The 17,535-nt window shown below is 41.3% G+C and overlaps 1 protein-coding gene and 2 long non-coding RNA genes across 11 annotated transcripts in view; 2 read left to right on the plus strand and 1 right to left on the minus strand.

Annotated features, from left to right (window-relative positions):
* Positions 1-17,465, minus strand: part of LOC107269881 (spectrin beta chain, non-erythrocytic 1) — a 35,376-nt gene extending 17,911 nt beyond the window's left edge. For 5 of the 8 annotated variants that reach the window (XM_015744264.2, XM_015744263.2, XM_015744265.2 and 2 more), the window contains exons 1-3: positions 8,682-8,819; positions 6,166-6,416; positions 5,886-6,053 (exon numbers count right to left, since the gene is read on the minus strand). In XM_015744264.2, the coding sequence (XP_015599750.1) occupies positions 5,886-6,053; positions 6,166-6,416; positions 8,682-8,697 (435 nt within the window). In that variant the 5' untranslated portion in view covers positions 8,698-8,819. Of the gene's footprint in view, positions 1-5,885; positions 6,054-6,165; positions 6,417-8,681; positions 8,820-16,814; positions 16,835-17,161 lie in introns of those variants that run through there. The other 3 variants (XM_015744269.2, XM_025087149.1, XM_025087148.1) reach the window with 3 other exon arrangements.
* LOC112494654 lies at positions 7-8,702 on the plus strand. 2 transcript variants are annotated; one of them, XR_003060318.1, is made up of 6 exons: positions 7-711; positions 802-836; positions 923-1,099; positions 6,649-6,815; positions 6,972-7,153; positions 7,727-8,702. It is a non-coding gene; the product is annotated as an uncharacterized LOC112494654 (long non-coding RNA). The 2 variants fall into 2 exon arrangements; XR_003060317.1 differs by having other exon boundaries at positions 7-836.
* On the plus strand, positions 12,526-14,852 carry LOC112494655. The gene is made up of 5 exons (XR_003060319.1): positions 12,526-12,991; positions 13,243-13,381; positions 13,485-13,700; positions 13,832-14,104; positions 14,226-14,852. It is a non-coding gene; the product is annotated as an uncharacterized LOC112494655 (long non-coding RNA).
* Positions 17,466-17,535: the final 70 nt, after the last annotated feature.

Raw genomic sequence — 17,535 nt, forward strand, 5'->3', positions numbered from 1 at the left:
AAATCATCGCGCCTTGTGTTTCACATTGTCATTGTAATAAGAGGCCGGCAGCGGGACGTGAATTTTACATGGAGAAACGGGAAGCAGTTACGTCCTGGAAGATTTACATCTCTCGTCATCCCACGTTACACGTCACTGCAGCTGTATAACAATAACTATTCCTGCCAAGAGTACAGTTCGGGACGTAATGGATTTTACAAGAATGAAAACACTAGTGGACAAAGAAATAATTATTGACAATTTCTTAAAATTAAATGACAAATAACCTAGAATTACCTGACGCTCGACGAAGAAAATTTCCCACGCGCGTAAATCCAAGACAGTGAGATATCTATTTTTTAAAAAAAAGACAGCATCGTCTGCAACAAGCCACGCATTCTTGGAAGAGGAAAGAGTGCAGATCGATGGTATGCGAATGACAACTGCGAAGACACGCGGTATGCCGTGCGAAACTGACAGATTCCCACATAGATTCCATGGTACCCAAAGACCCTAGCGGAGGAACTCGAAAGCGCCCACCGACATCCATCTTGATATCTTTACGACACTTATCCGTTATTTTAAAAAAGCCCGTAGGCTTCTCGGTCATGGGGATCGCGACTCATCCTCGGTAAATGCAAGTTCCTTTTGATACGTAGATACAGCCTGGAGGTTCGAAAGATCGCGCGAGATCAACATCGAGTTCTCGTTATTAACTAAAATAACACCGAAGTAGGTCTTCTCGCTGCGTTAAAGTATGACACTGTATGACGCAACAGATCTGCGTTAGGTTTATTTATCGTTTACTATGGGATCTAACAGGAATGGTCATACCTTACAAGGTTGACTAGCTATAGGTATGTATACTATGCATGATACCTAGAGACTTATACACAGAGTCCAGTGTGCCAGTTCTGTTAAACTCCGTTATATTTCTCGGTAGATGGTTTCATTTTACGAGCATACCAACGAGAAATGCACGGCTGCGCTATCGATGGGAACAGTGTGTAGTCCATTGTAAACTGCGTACCGGACCCAGGGACTTTTAGGTTAGCCTGACAGAAAACGGTTACGAGGACGCGGTGGCTTGTCTGCTAATAAAGAAACTAGGACTCAAAAGGTACTGAGTGTGCATCGTAACGATACAATGATAAATTATCGTGATTCTCATGAATTTATTAGCCTGGCTAAGACAATTAGTTGTAGCGTAAAGGAAAAATTAATTTCCTTAAATAGAACGCTCTTGGAGGTTAGGTAGTCACGGATCGTCCTGAAAACGAGTTAAGATTGCAGAAAGATTACGCAAGAGTCCGTATAATCAGAATTATTTGTAGCCGTAAGTGACGCAAACAGTCATCCCGACGAATCCTTCGTACTTTCCGGTCTCCCGTATTGAATTCCGAGCGGGTGACGAATTTCTTCAATGACCTTGTCGCTTCCTCCACGAACGGGATACCGCAAGCAAATCCAATAGATCCCACTCAAGCCGTATCCTCATCCCATGAGACTACGTTACCGTTTTACGTACAATCATAGATCCCACTAAGCCTCTAAGGCTTACGGGGGCGCCATAAACGGACCTCAGCAGCAAGCTGCATAGACACGCCTTGTACAGTTGCGACCGATAGAGGCAAAAGGGCATAAATGCCTCGGGCATCTAAACTCGCCAACCATATGGTGGCGGAACTATTGATCATCGATAGCAAATATTTGCAATGATTAGCTATCAACACGTTACAACCGCCTAGCTCGTAGCAAATTCCTCCAGCCATTAACAATTTTCCTTACCCTCATACAAATATTGTTAACAGCAGCCAGCACTGTTTGAGAAACTAACCTAGAAAGTATGTATACAGAAATATCAAATAATTTCTCGTTCGTTCTACGCCGTCTGTTACTCCAGTTACATATTACATACGGTTTACGTGAAACGACGACTCGCGTCGCCGTTCACCACGCTCGCTCTCATAGACCGTTTCCTCTTTCGCCATTGACGTACACAAAGCGATTTCCGAGTTTACACTCTAACGAAACGTCTTCGCGGAAAAGTGAAATCCATTTGACGCAACGGCATACGCCACCGTGGCAGTTGAAAACGTTGCGAAATGATATTGCGGACGATTTCCTCGTAGGTGAGCAAAAGGTGCATAATATCTTTCAAGGAATCCCTCGATGAGGTGAGCAGCACAAGTGCAGGTGGTATATGGGACCGCACGGGATCTTCGCGCAGATATCCTCGTACGTGGGTAGTTTTTTCTTTCGTTTCCACCTGTACAATGTAACTAATGCGCGTCCTCAAACTCTGCGCACGTATGTTAAGCGGAGAGAGAGAGAGAGAGAGAGAGAAAATGAGCCTCGCAAGGAGTGTCCAGTTACGTAAGCCAGAGGCATAATCAAAGGCCTAAAGGAATTCCACTTTGCGCACCCAAGAAAAACGGGCCAGCGTGGCATTCGCTAACGTAAGGCACATGCAGTTCCTGTTTATTCGCAAAGTAGCGATTTGATTTAGCGAATCGCTTCGGACATCGCGAATTTCGCTGACTGGCAGGGCGCAAAGAGAGATGACCTTGAATTTTACAAAGTTTCTAAGCCGACGAATGGATCGACGAGCTGCGTACGCACATTGCGAGTCTGCTGCTTTGAGTTTCTAATGCATTAAATAAGCATATAACATTTTCTTAAACGTGCATTCCATACCCGTTAGAAAGTACTGATCTGCGCGAACGCGTATCTGCCTTGTGTAAATGAAAGATCGCGAGGAAGGATAATCTTTGCGCTGTCTCTCACGACCGCAGCTTCTTCAGACATTCTGACAATTGCCACGTACGAAGACTGCCATTGAAATTAACGCGGGAGGCTTTTATTGATAACGCGTGATAGGTAATCAGATACTTGAATACGCTTGTACGTTAGAGAACTAATTACCTTATCGTTAACAAACTTATAAATCCATGTGTGTAACAGTTAATGACATCGGATACCCTTAGCAGCGTCTAATCGGTATGCTTCTTGTGAACTCGGCACGAACTATGCCAATGAGTAAGATAAGCAGTGATCGGCACGTAAGGACTACACAATGCGAAAGAATGAGTCCCGTTGCCGGTGCGGGTCAAACGACTTATCCATCCGTTAAACGTGAATCCATCGTTCCGGTGGACGTTTCGAGGATTCGATAATGACTTGCGAACCGGCAAAGTGAAACGTAAGCGGAGATGTAATTTCGAAACGTCTGTATTTATACGACGGCCTATATCGCTATAGTCGTGTAATAAAGAAATTCGCAAAGTACTCACAGTTAATTGAACGTACAAAAATTGTATACGGTAGAAAGAACTCTCAGAATCGAGCGGCTTCTCTTATCGTCGACAGGACGATCGATGTGTGTACACGGAGAAATAAAAAAATAGACTGAAGTAATTCGTCCATCGAATCGAAGAGTATCGACATGGCATAACGATTATTAATAAGCGATGGCGAGTCTCCTCTTATTTCACATCTCTCTGGGACTCACGGTCTGGCGAGTTTTGCTCGGTCGCTGACCTTTTTCTCTCGCTTCTTCTCCTGTCCCCGATTACCGGCTCCTTCCTCCTTTCTTAAAGCTTTCATCTCCCTCGTAGCCCCACGTAGTGCGCTCACGCAGCATCCCGATTTACGGAGCACCGAAAAATTAACGACAGGATCAAGAGAGAGAGAGGGAAGATAAAGAAGATTACATATAAGTATCTTTCGGATAAGCGGTTCCTTTAGTACTATAGTATACCATACATGGGATCCATCTCTCTCCAACTGCAACAGAATGCCAGAAGGCATCCAGCCTTGACTCCAAAGTATCTCAACCCTCCTGACCGTAAGGCATCGTCCTTTCCAAGAAGAACGCGCGGATTCCTCCCTAATTGTACAGGGTTGAAATTTTATTGGGGATGACCACAGCCGTAAGATCTTGACAGACCATAACGACGAGCATGGACCTTCGGTAGGAAGGAATATTCTGATAATAAAAATTGTAAGTATCAACATCCGTGACCGGGTAAGAAATTACTTTTGAATTCTACTGATCTTGCCTTTACAGTAGTCACGGTGTAGTAGTTGATTACTTTATCTGAAGAAGACAAAAAATTATTGCCGACTGAGAGAAGGATGATAAATTCGTTATACGGATACGGTTGGTAATAGTCAAGGCCTTAGGACCTATTGAAAAGGAGGAGAAAGCGGTCGGGGTCGTCAACTGATGAATCCATTAAGACACGGAATCATATGATTAAAAGAACGTTATTTATGGTCTTTTGGGCGTAGGTGCCGAGCGGTAGGACGACAGACCTTATCCAGGTTTCACTTTTTGTCATAGGTCAAATGGGTACCTCGTGTGCTAATCAGAATTGACCAAGGACTTTCCATCCGAGTAGTCGGGTGGTCTTGCAGGATGATAATTATCGAATGCTAGCCACTGGTACGACATAGTCCTCGAGGATGACATGTCCCTTGGTTATCCCAATAAGGAAATACGGGAATCGATGAAAAGCTGCTCCGTAAACAGTACCACGTGCAGGGTCCCGTTCGGTTGGTTTGCTAGGAGAAAAAAACTCAGCACCTTTTAACTGTCTTTAAAGGCTAACTGTAATGTTAATACTGTGAATGTCCATCATGCATTATTTACTAAGTGCATGGCTCATTGGTTACGAGTTCTGTTACGCCTGTTCGTTTCCACCAGGTTGGAGAAAGGTTCCAGAGCGAAGGGAAGAAAACGTGCGACCTGCCTTCCTACCTACCTGTCTACCTGAGAGCAACCTGCCGGTCTGCTTGGCTCCGACAGAGTAATTCTTAATGAGAGATTCTAATTTTTCGAGTACAGTCCCACCATTATTAATTTTAGACACGCACCTATCACACGGATGCTCCACTGGTACCGTGTGAATGTTGTATTATACTAGAAGCGAACGACAATGCTACCTAATCCGATTATTACCGATGAAAAGAAAAATACGTTTTTGTTATTCAGAAGACAGAGTGATGTTTGCCAAAGGCAAATAAGATCTAAGACAAGAGGTCGGACCTGGTCAGGGCACATAATGCTTTTTCGCAAAAGCATAAAATCGTCTTACTACGTCGGTCAAAGGAAGTCCTTGACTTGCTGAAGCCGAACAGCAGGAGTGGCAAATTAAATTCTCGCTCCGCGCCACTGAACCTTTCCTGGTCACTCCTGCTCGGTCGATTCTCTGCTTTATACGTGTGAAAAAAAGAAGAATCAAAGGAAAGTTTTATAGATCACTGCGTCAATGGGTATATCACTTTTCTTTTAGATAATCATAGTAATGACAGCAATCGTTTTGACGGTATCAAATTGGTAATAACGATTGTAATGGTTTCGCGCAAAAGACACCCACGTAGAGTGACGATCGATACACGTTATACCAAGAGCGATAGTACAACGAGAGTCAGATCGAGTACTTGGTAATAGGAGAAACATCCATTTGTTTTGTTCTTAACGGCAAATCGAATTACCGACGGGCTAGTTCCTTCATGCTGGTCAATGCTCTGGCTACAGGCCGTACAGTCGAGTCAAGTTTATACACCGTCCGGTTTAAGCCAGCCATGGCTCCCTCGCCAACTATATTATATGTATATACGGTGTACATAAAACTATTATGTCATAAGCCACGGACTATAGAGGCCATTCACGAGAGGAGTTTACACTTCGACGGCTTCGCGTAGCCCAGCGTAGTCGGAGACGGACATTCCAAGGTGTCACACGTTGAAAAATTTACCCTGGACATTTTTCAGTGTGCGCGCTACGATTGGTATACCCCTATTTTATAGGTCAGGGATACAAGGAGATATTTCATTATCTCATTAGTGCATGCTTAGAAATTTACATATGACTCCGTGGATAGTCGGGGTCTATTTCTTACCTTTGTATGAAGGAACGCCAATGATTTGTTCACATTCTCTATCTTGTGCACCCGCATACGTCCATTGTTGGGCTTGGCTAGTCTTTCGCCCGAAATGATCTCCAGGAGCTTTAGCAATTTCTTTCCGTCTGCCAAGTCAGTAAATAGATCTTCGACTTCCATGCGAGCCTGAAAGACAAATTAACAAGTTATACTATTGTTTTTATGGATATAGAACGTTATTAAAGATAATTTCTGATTGGTCTGTTTAGTACACAGTATTCCCTGTATGCCAACCAACCTTCAGAAGGAAAGAATTTATCCACTTGGTAAAAGTCTTCTTTTGGATGTGAAGACGTTCTTCTTGCAGGGCCTTGATACGGCCCTGCTCGAATTTGAGAACATCCTCCCTTTGAGTCATTCTTTGCTGAATCTCTGGACCACCCCTGTATCTGTCAACCCTCTGAGGCCGATTGGAATGGGGATAATCAAAGTTGTAGGTCCTTGCGTGGGGTGCAGCGTGGCGCCCAGCGCTGGGCTCATACTGGGCCCCTGAAAAAAAAAACCAAATCCCATTATCAGTTTATGTTAATAATTAAAAAAAAAGTGAATCCCAAAAAATAAAAAAAAAAATAATAAAAATCCACTAGCTGCACCCAAAGCTATACTGATCTGTCCAATCTTATGCACTGGTCTTGTCGTTGAGAATTGTGACATTTCACGTGGGATGTGTGAAAAAACCAGTCTGACTGCATAAAGCAGCTAAAAATTATCATTATTTCAGGAAGGTCACCAAAGTCAAACAACCAATGAACTCCGAAGCGGCTATATGTCGTAAAGCCTCAAGAAAAACATACAAGCCGTCACTACTCCTCCCCCAGCGGGCGATATCCACGAAAAGTATCCATAAATATCTAATATCCAAAAAAACTGACTGATAACGTTCCAAAGGTATGAAAACTTTTACTTTATTCTACCAGACGATGTCCCCCGTAGGAATTCAATAGACCTGAATATCTAATATCCAATATCCATAAATATCTAATATCCAAAAAAAAACTAACTGATCACATTTCAAAGGTATGAACTTATACTTTATTCTTCCAGACCATGTCCCCTGTAGGAATTCAATAGACCAGACCACCAAATCTCCTATCCATAAAAGCAAAGTGCAAATCATGAAAGGACTGTTCCCACAATGTCTACTGCACTCGCAGCCAGCGAGTACGGAAGTTAGCATCAACACAAGAAATACGCAATCCAGTCCAAGCATCAGAAAGAAAGTAAATGTACGAGCAGCCATTTTCAACTAGCATCTCTCGACAAGTACGATTCGATCAACTGCATCCATCATAGCGTCGTTTACCCCCATAACGGTCGCGTCACCTTTAACGACGGCAGAGCGTCGAAAGAATTCCATCAAAAAAATCCCTAGACACTTTCTAGGGATTTATTTGCCAATTCAAATGGTAGTAACGGACTACACGAACAATAACAAGATACAAAGTGTCAAAACGGCCATTTCTATTGATATCTCTGAAGGTATCTGCATCCGTCATTGATATGATAAGCCATACGATACCAAGAAAGGAATAACACGATTCCTTCAATAAAATCGAGCGCGGGATTATCGTATACATAAATAGCCTTAAGATTCCGGGTACAGCTGAACGGATCTCATTAGGATATTTATCAAACAGTTCCTTGCGACCTGATTCGTTAGATTTCACTCGGGCACCGAGCGGTAATTTTGAGATTAGTCATCCTTCGGGTACCGCTCACTGCTGCAACGTTATTTTCTATAAACTCCACCTCGCCGGTCAGCCCAGACACTTGCGTAACGTTTAACAACGAAATTACAGATAGGAGTGACCTGTATGAAGGAGGTGAGCCGAATATTTTATTAGTCGGCGCCATTGGGGTTGGCCTTCTTTACAGTGAAGTCACCGAGTGACTACGTACCAGAGAGGAGAATGTATAAAAAACGTGACGGCAGGAATCTACGTACACGCATTATTGTATGTGTCTACGCGGGAGCAATGACAGACATGCATATATATATATATATATATATATATAGCTAAATAAATTTGATTAGACATCCTTGAATAAACTAATATAATTCGATATCGTTTATTCCCAGATCAAAAACATATATATAAAAGTTTGTTATATATATATAGAATTCCATGAAGATGACGTATATATGGATAAAACTCTACGTATTCGACGGATGTGGACCGAGAGGAGTAATTCGTCTGTACGGGATGTGCGTACAAGATTAAAATCCGTACAATAACCTTTCCTTGGTGTACGCAGCTTATTTTAGCCGATTGTAAAACCTCGTGAAAAGCAAACCTATGTGAAATTTAGTTATCGATCTAGGAGAAGGTCACTCCTGTTCTGTCTAATTTGATACAGCGTCATTTATCACCTGTACACATATGTATAGACATGCGTACGATACCACGTATTATCTTGTTTCGAAGAAGCTTTATTATTACTTTTTCTTCATCGTACCAGTTTACAATTTTTCTTCGGTGCCAGAGTCCCGCATTACAATTACACCTACTTTTGGTATCGTGGCAGAGGTGATAAGGATCAAAGAGACTACTGCGCGTTATCTTCGAATTCTTCATAAAAGTCAGCGAAGGCTTTACGTATTCTAGTGGATCGAGGCGATATCATTTAGCAATATAATTGTAAAAATATTTGAAAAAATTTCTATCGCTCTCCTAGGATTTTCATTATCGGCCGATGTTCATTGACGTAGGTCGAAAAAAAAAGTATTATCTCGACTTAAAATCTTATATTTACCATAACGATATGACATTGTTGAAATAAATTTTAATCACGCCACAATGTTCTTCTGCATACGATCGAACCGTGTGGATTTTGGATTGACCGAGCTTTTTGGATTTCTGGTCACTTGCACTTGGCGAACGATACTGTAAGAGCCATTACGACGAAGTTTCTCAAACTTTGTTATTATTAATTTTTTTTTGAACAGACAGACGGCTATGCACGACGATTATATCATTGGCGAATGGTGACACCCAACTGATTCAGCTGTTAGCCAAAGGCCACTAACAGGACTCTTATCACGTATCGTGTCTGTATTGGACTTGTGTGCAAGAGCGCAGGTACTTGTATGTATATCTTTTAACATAGGCGTAGGTACAGCGTAGTAGCGGAGATAGAAATAAATTTACATATAAATAAATAATCTGTTTATAAACTATATTCAATTTTGAATGACAGAATAAAATCGCAAGTCCTCGCTGTGAAACGATCGGTAATGAGATAATTTTTATATAAAAATTTGCATGATGCAAAAGTCATTTATAGATCGTTCCATCATGCTGATCGTTAATTACTAATAACTTTAATGAAATTCGTGAGCGATGTTGAATTTGACGAAGGAATAGCTCGTTTTTAATATTTCTGTATGCAATATAACCGTAAGTGTTTTTTTTTTCGGAAAAGATCATTTAAGTCATCGTTATTTCCGTTAAAAAAAATTCTCTAATCAATTCCCGTCCGCTGCACTTTGATAACCCAACCCAGATATTTGTTGTGTTATAGAAAAAAAAAGGAGCGTGCATAGAGCACATTCCAGGAAAGTTAGAAAAGAATGGAACAAGTCATCGTGCGATACTTTGCAATCGTTTGCAATTATAGAGTTCTTCAATCTAATCAACGAATGAGCGCATTCTTGCATCGATAACTGACGACTGTTGATTCGTAACGATCAATTAATTATCTACGATCGTTGAACGTCAGGATGAATAATTTGAAGAAAAAAAAAAAAAATACAAAAAAATGAAGATACTCATCATCGTTATCCAATTTCGGAAATGAAGAATCACAAGAAAACAAATGACTCAAGAGAAAAGTTGCCGTAGGATGTAGAAAGTTAAATATTTACAAACGACACTCAACGTCGTACATTAATCATTAAGTAAATTTGAATCACCGAAATCTGCCGCGCCAATGCAAGTTTTTCGGTAAAAAAGTTGAATCATTCGAAGGAATTCTCGTTATCGGACGTAACGATAGATTCAAGTGGGTGCGTGCTTGTTACGATAAGCAATAAGAATTTTGAGTAGTCGTTTGAGAGAATTCAAAATTCCCGCTCCCAACAGCGTAAGACGTATTTGACTGGTTTAGAGAATTCAAGAGTGAGTCAATAAAGGCGCGATACCGTAAAAAATTCTAAAGAGTTATCACGGCTATCTATCGCGCTTTAAACTTCCAGCTATCTCGATATCTCATTTCCAGAAGAGAATAGTAAGTGCGAGTGAATGGAGTTCATTTCGACTCCCTCGCCTAAGAACGAGGTTGGCTGCGACAGCCTTGGGCACGGCAGCGGAAGACAGTCGAAGAATTTAGATTGGCAGCAATGATGTCATAAGCTGACGCGAAGTATCATTCATCCAAGAAGAAATTGCTGGCACGATGATCAATACCTAGTAGAGTCGATCATCGGTGTCCTCTGACACTAGAGAATGAATTTGAGCCAAGCCTTACTGACAGAAATTATAACCTCAAAGAAAGCCCGTTCGTTCCGACCCGAGAGTAAAGTCCTGAAATGTCAACGGTATTCCGGTGTAAATTTAAAAAATTCTCGCCAACTACAAAACAAGCGAGCCATTGTCGTACGGGGAGAAGCGGTCAGTTCAAATTCCCATTGTTGCTGCAGCAGGAAGTGCGAGCGGTGCGGTTCACCGGAAATACGGTGTACGCACCGAAAAGAGAGTAAAATGAAGACCTGGAGTCTAACCCAGTGAAATCAGAGCTCCCAGTATCGGAATCACATGGCAACCAAGATATTTTTCTCTCTTGTTACCGCGTGGGATAAAATCCACTACAGTTACGAAGGGGAGACTTCGGATCTCACGATGCGAAGAGCCTGGACCGAATCTTATTGACATTGACGCAAAAGCCAGGGCTGGCATTAATGTCGGCAAAACAACATGTGTAGAAAAGAATGTACTTGTGGAGTATTCGTAACCGCCTGATGGCATGCCTATATTAAGCCGGGCGTGACTCGTCCCAGAGACCTACAAAAGGCATTTGTCATGGAGTATATTGCACAACAAATAATGCCAATCCCCAAGTTACCAACGGAATTATTAATAGTGCATCCTAAGCAGTGTGTACTTTATGATAATTATTTTTAAATATTTTTTTACAGTTCAAACCATTCAAAATGATTAACGCAGTCCATACGTGAAAGTGATTTGTTGTATATGGTTAAGAATTTGACTCCGTCAGTATTTTCTTTCTTGTTCAGCTTAACGGTACACGAGTTAAACGACTTTCGTGTACCTTTCATAGAAAATAGAGCTCAGTTTATTTAGCTAATGACTGGTGCTAACGAAGTAACGCTTTTAATGACCGATAAATAGATGAAACATATGTGCACGTGTTATACGTATACATACTGCTGTGTAATGTTTTTGTATCCTGTTTTCTTCTCTATATTCCTTGACAATTTCCAGCATGATACCCTATTACGCATACTCTTCTTGGAATATCTTAAACACAGTAATGCCTAACTATTGCTACTGAGACTAACCAGCAACATCCCTCTTGAATAAATGACAGGGTGACTCTTCCAGTTCCAAGAGTAAAAAGGGAAACGAGCTAAAGCACATGTCAACTCACCGCGTACAGTTCAGCTTGCAATTCCTAAACAAAATCAAAGCAAAGCAAAGAAACGAGCTGACTGTACACTAAGAATGGAAACCATACAAGAGTTACCCTGCTCCGGATGTTAAGTCCTCCCCAGTATAGCAGGCCTTCTAAGATTTCTAAATATCCTGAGGTCTGACTGTTTCACCAGATGGCTGAATAACCTCTAAAACAGGCACAGAGGGTGGCGAATATTTACAGCTATCCTGTCGCTGCTTTCCGTCCCATCTTTTTCCTTCCCTCAATCAACGTGCGACCTCAAGGACATCTCTCGGCGCTCCGACGAAGCTTAACAACGGTAAAAAGGTCTGTCTGAGCGAACGCCAAAGAAGAAATAAAGAGTCTTTCCTTCTCAAGCAAGGACGACCCTCTACCAAGTGACTCGCACGACTCCAAATATTTGTCTAAGCCGTCTGGACCAATCATAGTCGCTCTTTTGTCTTAATAAAAACTCATTCGCATTTCACAACCTACACCAGCTGCCAAACAGTACATCGGACACGTATCAGTTATTGTCCACATACATGAAGTTCAATCAGGTACACTCGGCTCAAACGATTCTGACGCATAAAAAACGTGGCTTGAGGAGAAGGCTTCCCCTACTCGGCATGCTCTTCAGTCCTACGTTATACATATACTGCGCGTCGTAGATGCGCATAGAATCAGCTTAGAATAACTTAGGACTGAAGAGTGTGCTGAGTAGGGGAAGCCTTCTCCTTAAGCCACGTTTTTTATGCGTCAGAATCGCTTGGGCCGGGTGTATGTACATACATACGCACAGGCATATTATTACTGGTCGTGATGTTAAATTGTAGCAATAAAGACTACATGCATGTAACATACAACGAGGCTATACCATGGGCTATAAACATTTCGTCTGATCCCGAATTCAAAATTTATTTCCTTTATGCGTCAGAATCGTTTGAGCCGGGTGTACATACAGTAATGGCTATCAAAAGACGCGGCCAAACAGACTGTGATCCCGCTTGAAAGAATAGTCACTGGATATGACAAATGTCAGTAATTAATTTTCTCAATTAAATACAAAGTAGTACAAGAATTTACTAAGGACCGTTAGAGAACGCCGACATACAACCGATGGAACAAATATAAAACAGCGACACGTGTTACTCAGATAATATTTTCTACTTGCGAATCTGAGCATAGACAAAATTCGTGTTTCAAATTGACCCTAATAACCGTTGCCTATCTATTGTAATTAAAGAATTACGCACAACACACGATAACAAAACGCAAACCGTCAGCGTCATAAAACGGCGACTGAAGATTAAGCGACGTCTAATCATATTTTCACTCCTTTGCCTCCTTTTTCCATGTTGAATAATTATTCGCGAATTACCCCATTTCACATAAACATTATAACTCCCCGACAACAGCTAGACCAGACCGCTTCGCACTACACATGTAAAGTAAGTATAGCTGGTACGGCTACACAACTTTCCACGATAATCATATACATTATCCAAAACAGTAATGTTACTCACGTGCAAGAAATATTAATTCAATACATCCTTGTTTCTTTGTAATATCATCCTCGTGATATTTCTAGCACATAAGTGTAGAGTAGTTTAAAGCGATTATCAATTTCCACCTGGCTATTGATTGATCAGTGCCGTCGCATTTTCTTTCATTTCTTATTTCTCCCTTTTATCTCTTTCAGACCTTCCAAGCGTTACATATGCATGCATCGTACGTGTCTTACGTATTATACACACACGCCGTAACGTTTGGACAGCAGCTCATTCATTATCGATATCGATAGGCTCTTACGTTACTTTTCCACTTTGCGCAAAACTCGAGTAAGTTTACTTTGATACGATGTCGCACGGATACGTAGACAAACAAATTACGTCAATTTCAAAATTTTACCGTTCAAAATGACCGACATGACTTTCGAGACAGTTTTGCATTTCAGGTTCACCATGCACGAATCAGGTATATTGCGCAACATTGTGTAATTCCATTTCGCTCTCATACAAGGAAACCCTGCTGGTACGTTACCTACTGCTAAATAATTTCATATACATAAAATTGATAGGCTGATTTCGGAACATTTGCTACTGGGTAGATCCATATCTGAAATAGCAGTCCTAAATTCTGTCTAATCTCGATATATAGGTAATTATAATTTTCTTTACTTCCTTTTGACGAATTAAACTGTCCAGCAGCCTCGTGTTAAGTGATTAACTTGCCAGCTGTGTTTTTCGACGCCGGACTTTACATTAATTTATGAGATTTCTATATTGCAGGAACGAAGGAAAGTTTTCGAGCGATTTCTATCGGGCGACATGCGCAAGTGCATTCGCGATGGAAAAACCTTGAGTTTCACTAAAGGTTCTTCGAGACAAGCGACACGATCGGTATCCCAGATCGACGTGGATGCTCCTTGAGGATCGATGGGCTTCTGTAAAATAATAACGAAGAGCACAGGACTGACAAGTAGATATAAACGATCTTGGAATCCTCCAGGTTCTTGTCAGTCGGGTTCAAACAAATCACTTGGACAACGAGTTCCCTATGAGGTGAGAAGTGAACGAGAATTCTCGAAAGCTTGATTTTCCAGTTTCTATCGTATTTTGCAGCTGTCTCTACTACAATTGGCTATACTTTTTTCTTCTTTCTTTCAAAACGTACAAAACATAGGAGACGTCTCCGTCTTGGCGCATGGACACCGTGAAATATGAATTTTACTGTTCCCGGAGAACCCAGGAACCTTTACAATGGCGAAGGACGTGACAATAATGGAGACACAACAGGCATGCCAAAGTAACGCGTAGCGAAACGAACGAGCAGCCATGTCAAAATAATAATGTCTCCAGCATATACGCCTAGGTAGATAATAAATGCCAGAGTGAAAGTGGCAAACAGTCTAAAGATGGTATCGCGTGTAAAATATCTCCGTAGAAGATGGGCACAATCCGGATGGACAGTTTTAAAAGAAGGCTTCAGGTCAATACCTTTTTTGGAATTTCTACATTATCCAATTACGAAGCACTGTCCTCCATATATATACATACATAAAGCAGTGACTTCCAAATGAAATTCAAAAATTCCTCAATCAACCAAAAGAATCCAGAGAATTCTCGAGAAGTGAAATATAAGATGAGCAACAATTCCGATTCGCATATCACGACGTTGCCATTTGGCATCTAATAATCTTGCGATTAGAACGAGCATCATAACCCTACTTCAATCGAGAATGTCGATTAGAAGCCGATTCCACGTACTCAAAATTAACCTATCCTCTGGTGAAATAAAAAGGTAAAATAATTGCATGGGAAAAAAAACAGAGGAAAAAATTGTATATACCTCCTTATAACCGAGATTCTTTCTCTCTCACGGGACAGATCTCACGTTCGAATGTTACAATTCCTAGTGCACTCGAGAACAATTCCCTGGCATGACGTCACTGGCCGATAGAAAGTTACCATGAAAAATCTACATTCCTGCGTGCATACCCTGGCAGTTTTATATATTCGCTAGCTCCTGGAGGTCGCCGTCAACGGGCCGACCACGATTTATCTATGTATATCGATGCACGAGCAAGACATCTTTCTGGCGTATCGTATTCAACGAGCGTAACGAGAGGGTCACGTGACTCGACCCGTAATAATTACGAATTTACGTTCACATTAACGTACAAGGAGAAAAAGAATCGTGAACCTTAGTCATATTATCCATAATTAGATCGTGCATCAAGATTCACTCTATACGATCAATTTTGAGCAACGACGTGGATGATAAATGTAATCGCAATGTCTTGACACTATTTTCTTCAACGCATCCTAGCGATTTGGTACCGTGATAAAATAATGCGCTACGTCATCGGTAAACCGACGTAGTAAACGAGTACGTGTGTTACTTACCCACGTACGTATGTACCAGACAGTGGAAACTATCGCGTAACAACGTGGGCGTGTTTACCTGACAAGCAGGGAATTTTGCTGGATCACTTATAAAATTTCTAATAAATTTTCGTTATCCGCAACAGATAAGGTATCGCAAGGTAAATTCCATTGTCAACAAAAAAGGGCTGTTCTTCGTGTTGGTAATTAGCAGTTTCGTTATGATCGCACGTATCTTATGATTCTTTATTAATCTCAGATGTTTCTTCTTTTTTACACGTGACAACTATCGATTAAATATCGATCGGGCGACATATGAGGTACCTGACAACAAGAGACAGGAGAAGCAGAGTGTAGTACGTGTAGAATTTTTTACAAGATTAAATGTGATATCATCGCATACAGCTAGATACGATATATTGGAAATACCAAATGATCTGAGTATGTATGTTGAAGGAATTTAGTTAATGGGATTCGATGCCAATAATTTCACTGATATACAGACTTGTTATGAATTTCTATTAGTTCGTCGCAGTATAAATATCACTAATTACTTTAATCCTGAATTTTGGTACTCGTATGAATTCCGGTGAGGATGCTGCAGGCACTTTCGATTTTCACAAGATACGGAATTTAGTTCCACCGGGCTCTTTTGGAGTTTGGGACCAGTTAGTCAGTCGATGCCTGAAATTGACGAAAGACGGGGCCCGGCTCTTTCCTCGGGCCTTGAGAGCTCGTAACCTGAGTCGCTCGTTTGTTCCGTTCGTGAGTCCCAGGACTTGCCAAGGATCTTGCTGTTCGAACGAGAGGTGGGGAGGTACGCTCAAGAGCGGTCCAGCAAGTCCACACAAAAACACGCGTATATACAGACCTCTTGTAAGAACTCTCACGTACACGTTCTCGGTATCTGAAGTTGCTTATAACGTTGGGATATATGTATACGTATACGTCGACATGAGACGAGACTTGCAACGAGGATGCTAGATCGACTACTACTACAAGATACCAGTGAGGAACTTGGAGGAAGAGAAAGAGACGCGCATTAAAAAAGTCCATTGAGAGTTACGGCATATTCGATACGGATGAATCCTTCACGATACTAAAAGCAAACGACTTTGGCTTCCTTTCCTTCTTACTATCCACCAATCGAAGTAGTACTCTCAATAACAGCTACTCCGAGACTAAATCGACTTTTATGGTGATCAATGTGCATGTTATGCACGCATAACATGTTTAGAAATCCAACCACGTTGAATTATTATTCTCCAAAATATTTCGATTGACTCCATTCAACCTTTTCTTTTGGATATATTTCGCCGTATTGGAGTGGACGAGAATTTCTTTTTTTAGAACTTTGGAACTATTTAGCTGATAATTTACTGCTTACGCTATTATATATTGTTGACAGGATTGTGATAATAGGGGACAGAGGCCCCTGGTAAGTGTCTCGTGTGCCCCTTGCATTTGTTGATAACATCGGGAGTAGAATGTATTCATGAATATTATTTAGACTGTTGTGTGAGTAAAGGAGAATTATTCATCTTATGATTTTTATAATATTATGTCGATTCTTGATCAAGGTTACTCATTAGTAGCGTGAGGCAAATTATGGAGATAGTTTACAAGCTTCTTTCTTCTTCCTCAATTTTTTCAAGCAAATTCCATTAGATGATTTGTCCCCTCGAGTCAAGGACAGAGTAAATGGAGTTTAGTGAACACTAAATAATCTCTTACCTTTCCTTCTTATGTGTCGCACTTATCCAAAATTTACGAAGGCGCTGATAGATTCGAAAATGTTGGTATTTATCGCCGAGACACTTTGCAATCACACAGTAGTCACTGAGAACAATACTCCAGGTTGGTTTTAGTCGTTTGACGTCTATCACGCGGCACTCGCGCACGTTAAATTCAAAATAACGCAGCTCCAGACATGAGCGCGTGCGTCCCTCCGTTTACATCCGTTACTCGCGTTTAACGAGAAGTAGGACCCCCGGCTCTTTCGGGCACACGTTAGCGGCTTCGGAGTTGCCCGTTGGAGCCGCTCTTCAGCTTCGTTCCATTCCCATCCAGCCCTCTCCTTTGCAGATACTCCAGTACTTGCTATCCCC

This window comes from Cephus cinctus, unplaced genomic scaffold (genome assembly GCF_000341935.2).
Source record: "Cephus cinctus unplaced genomic scaffold, Ccin1 Ccin1_scaffold0690, whole genome shotgun sequence".
NCBI classification, from domain to species: Eukaryota; Metazoa; Arthropoda; class Insecta; order Hymenoptera; family Cephidae; genus Cephus; species Cephus cinctus.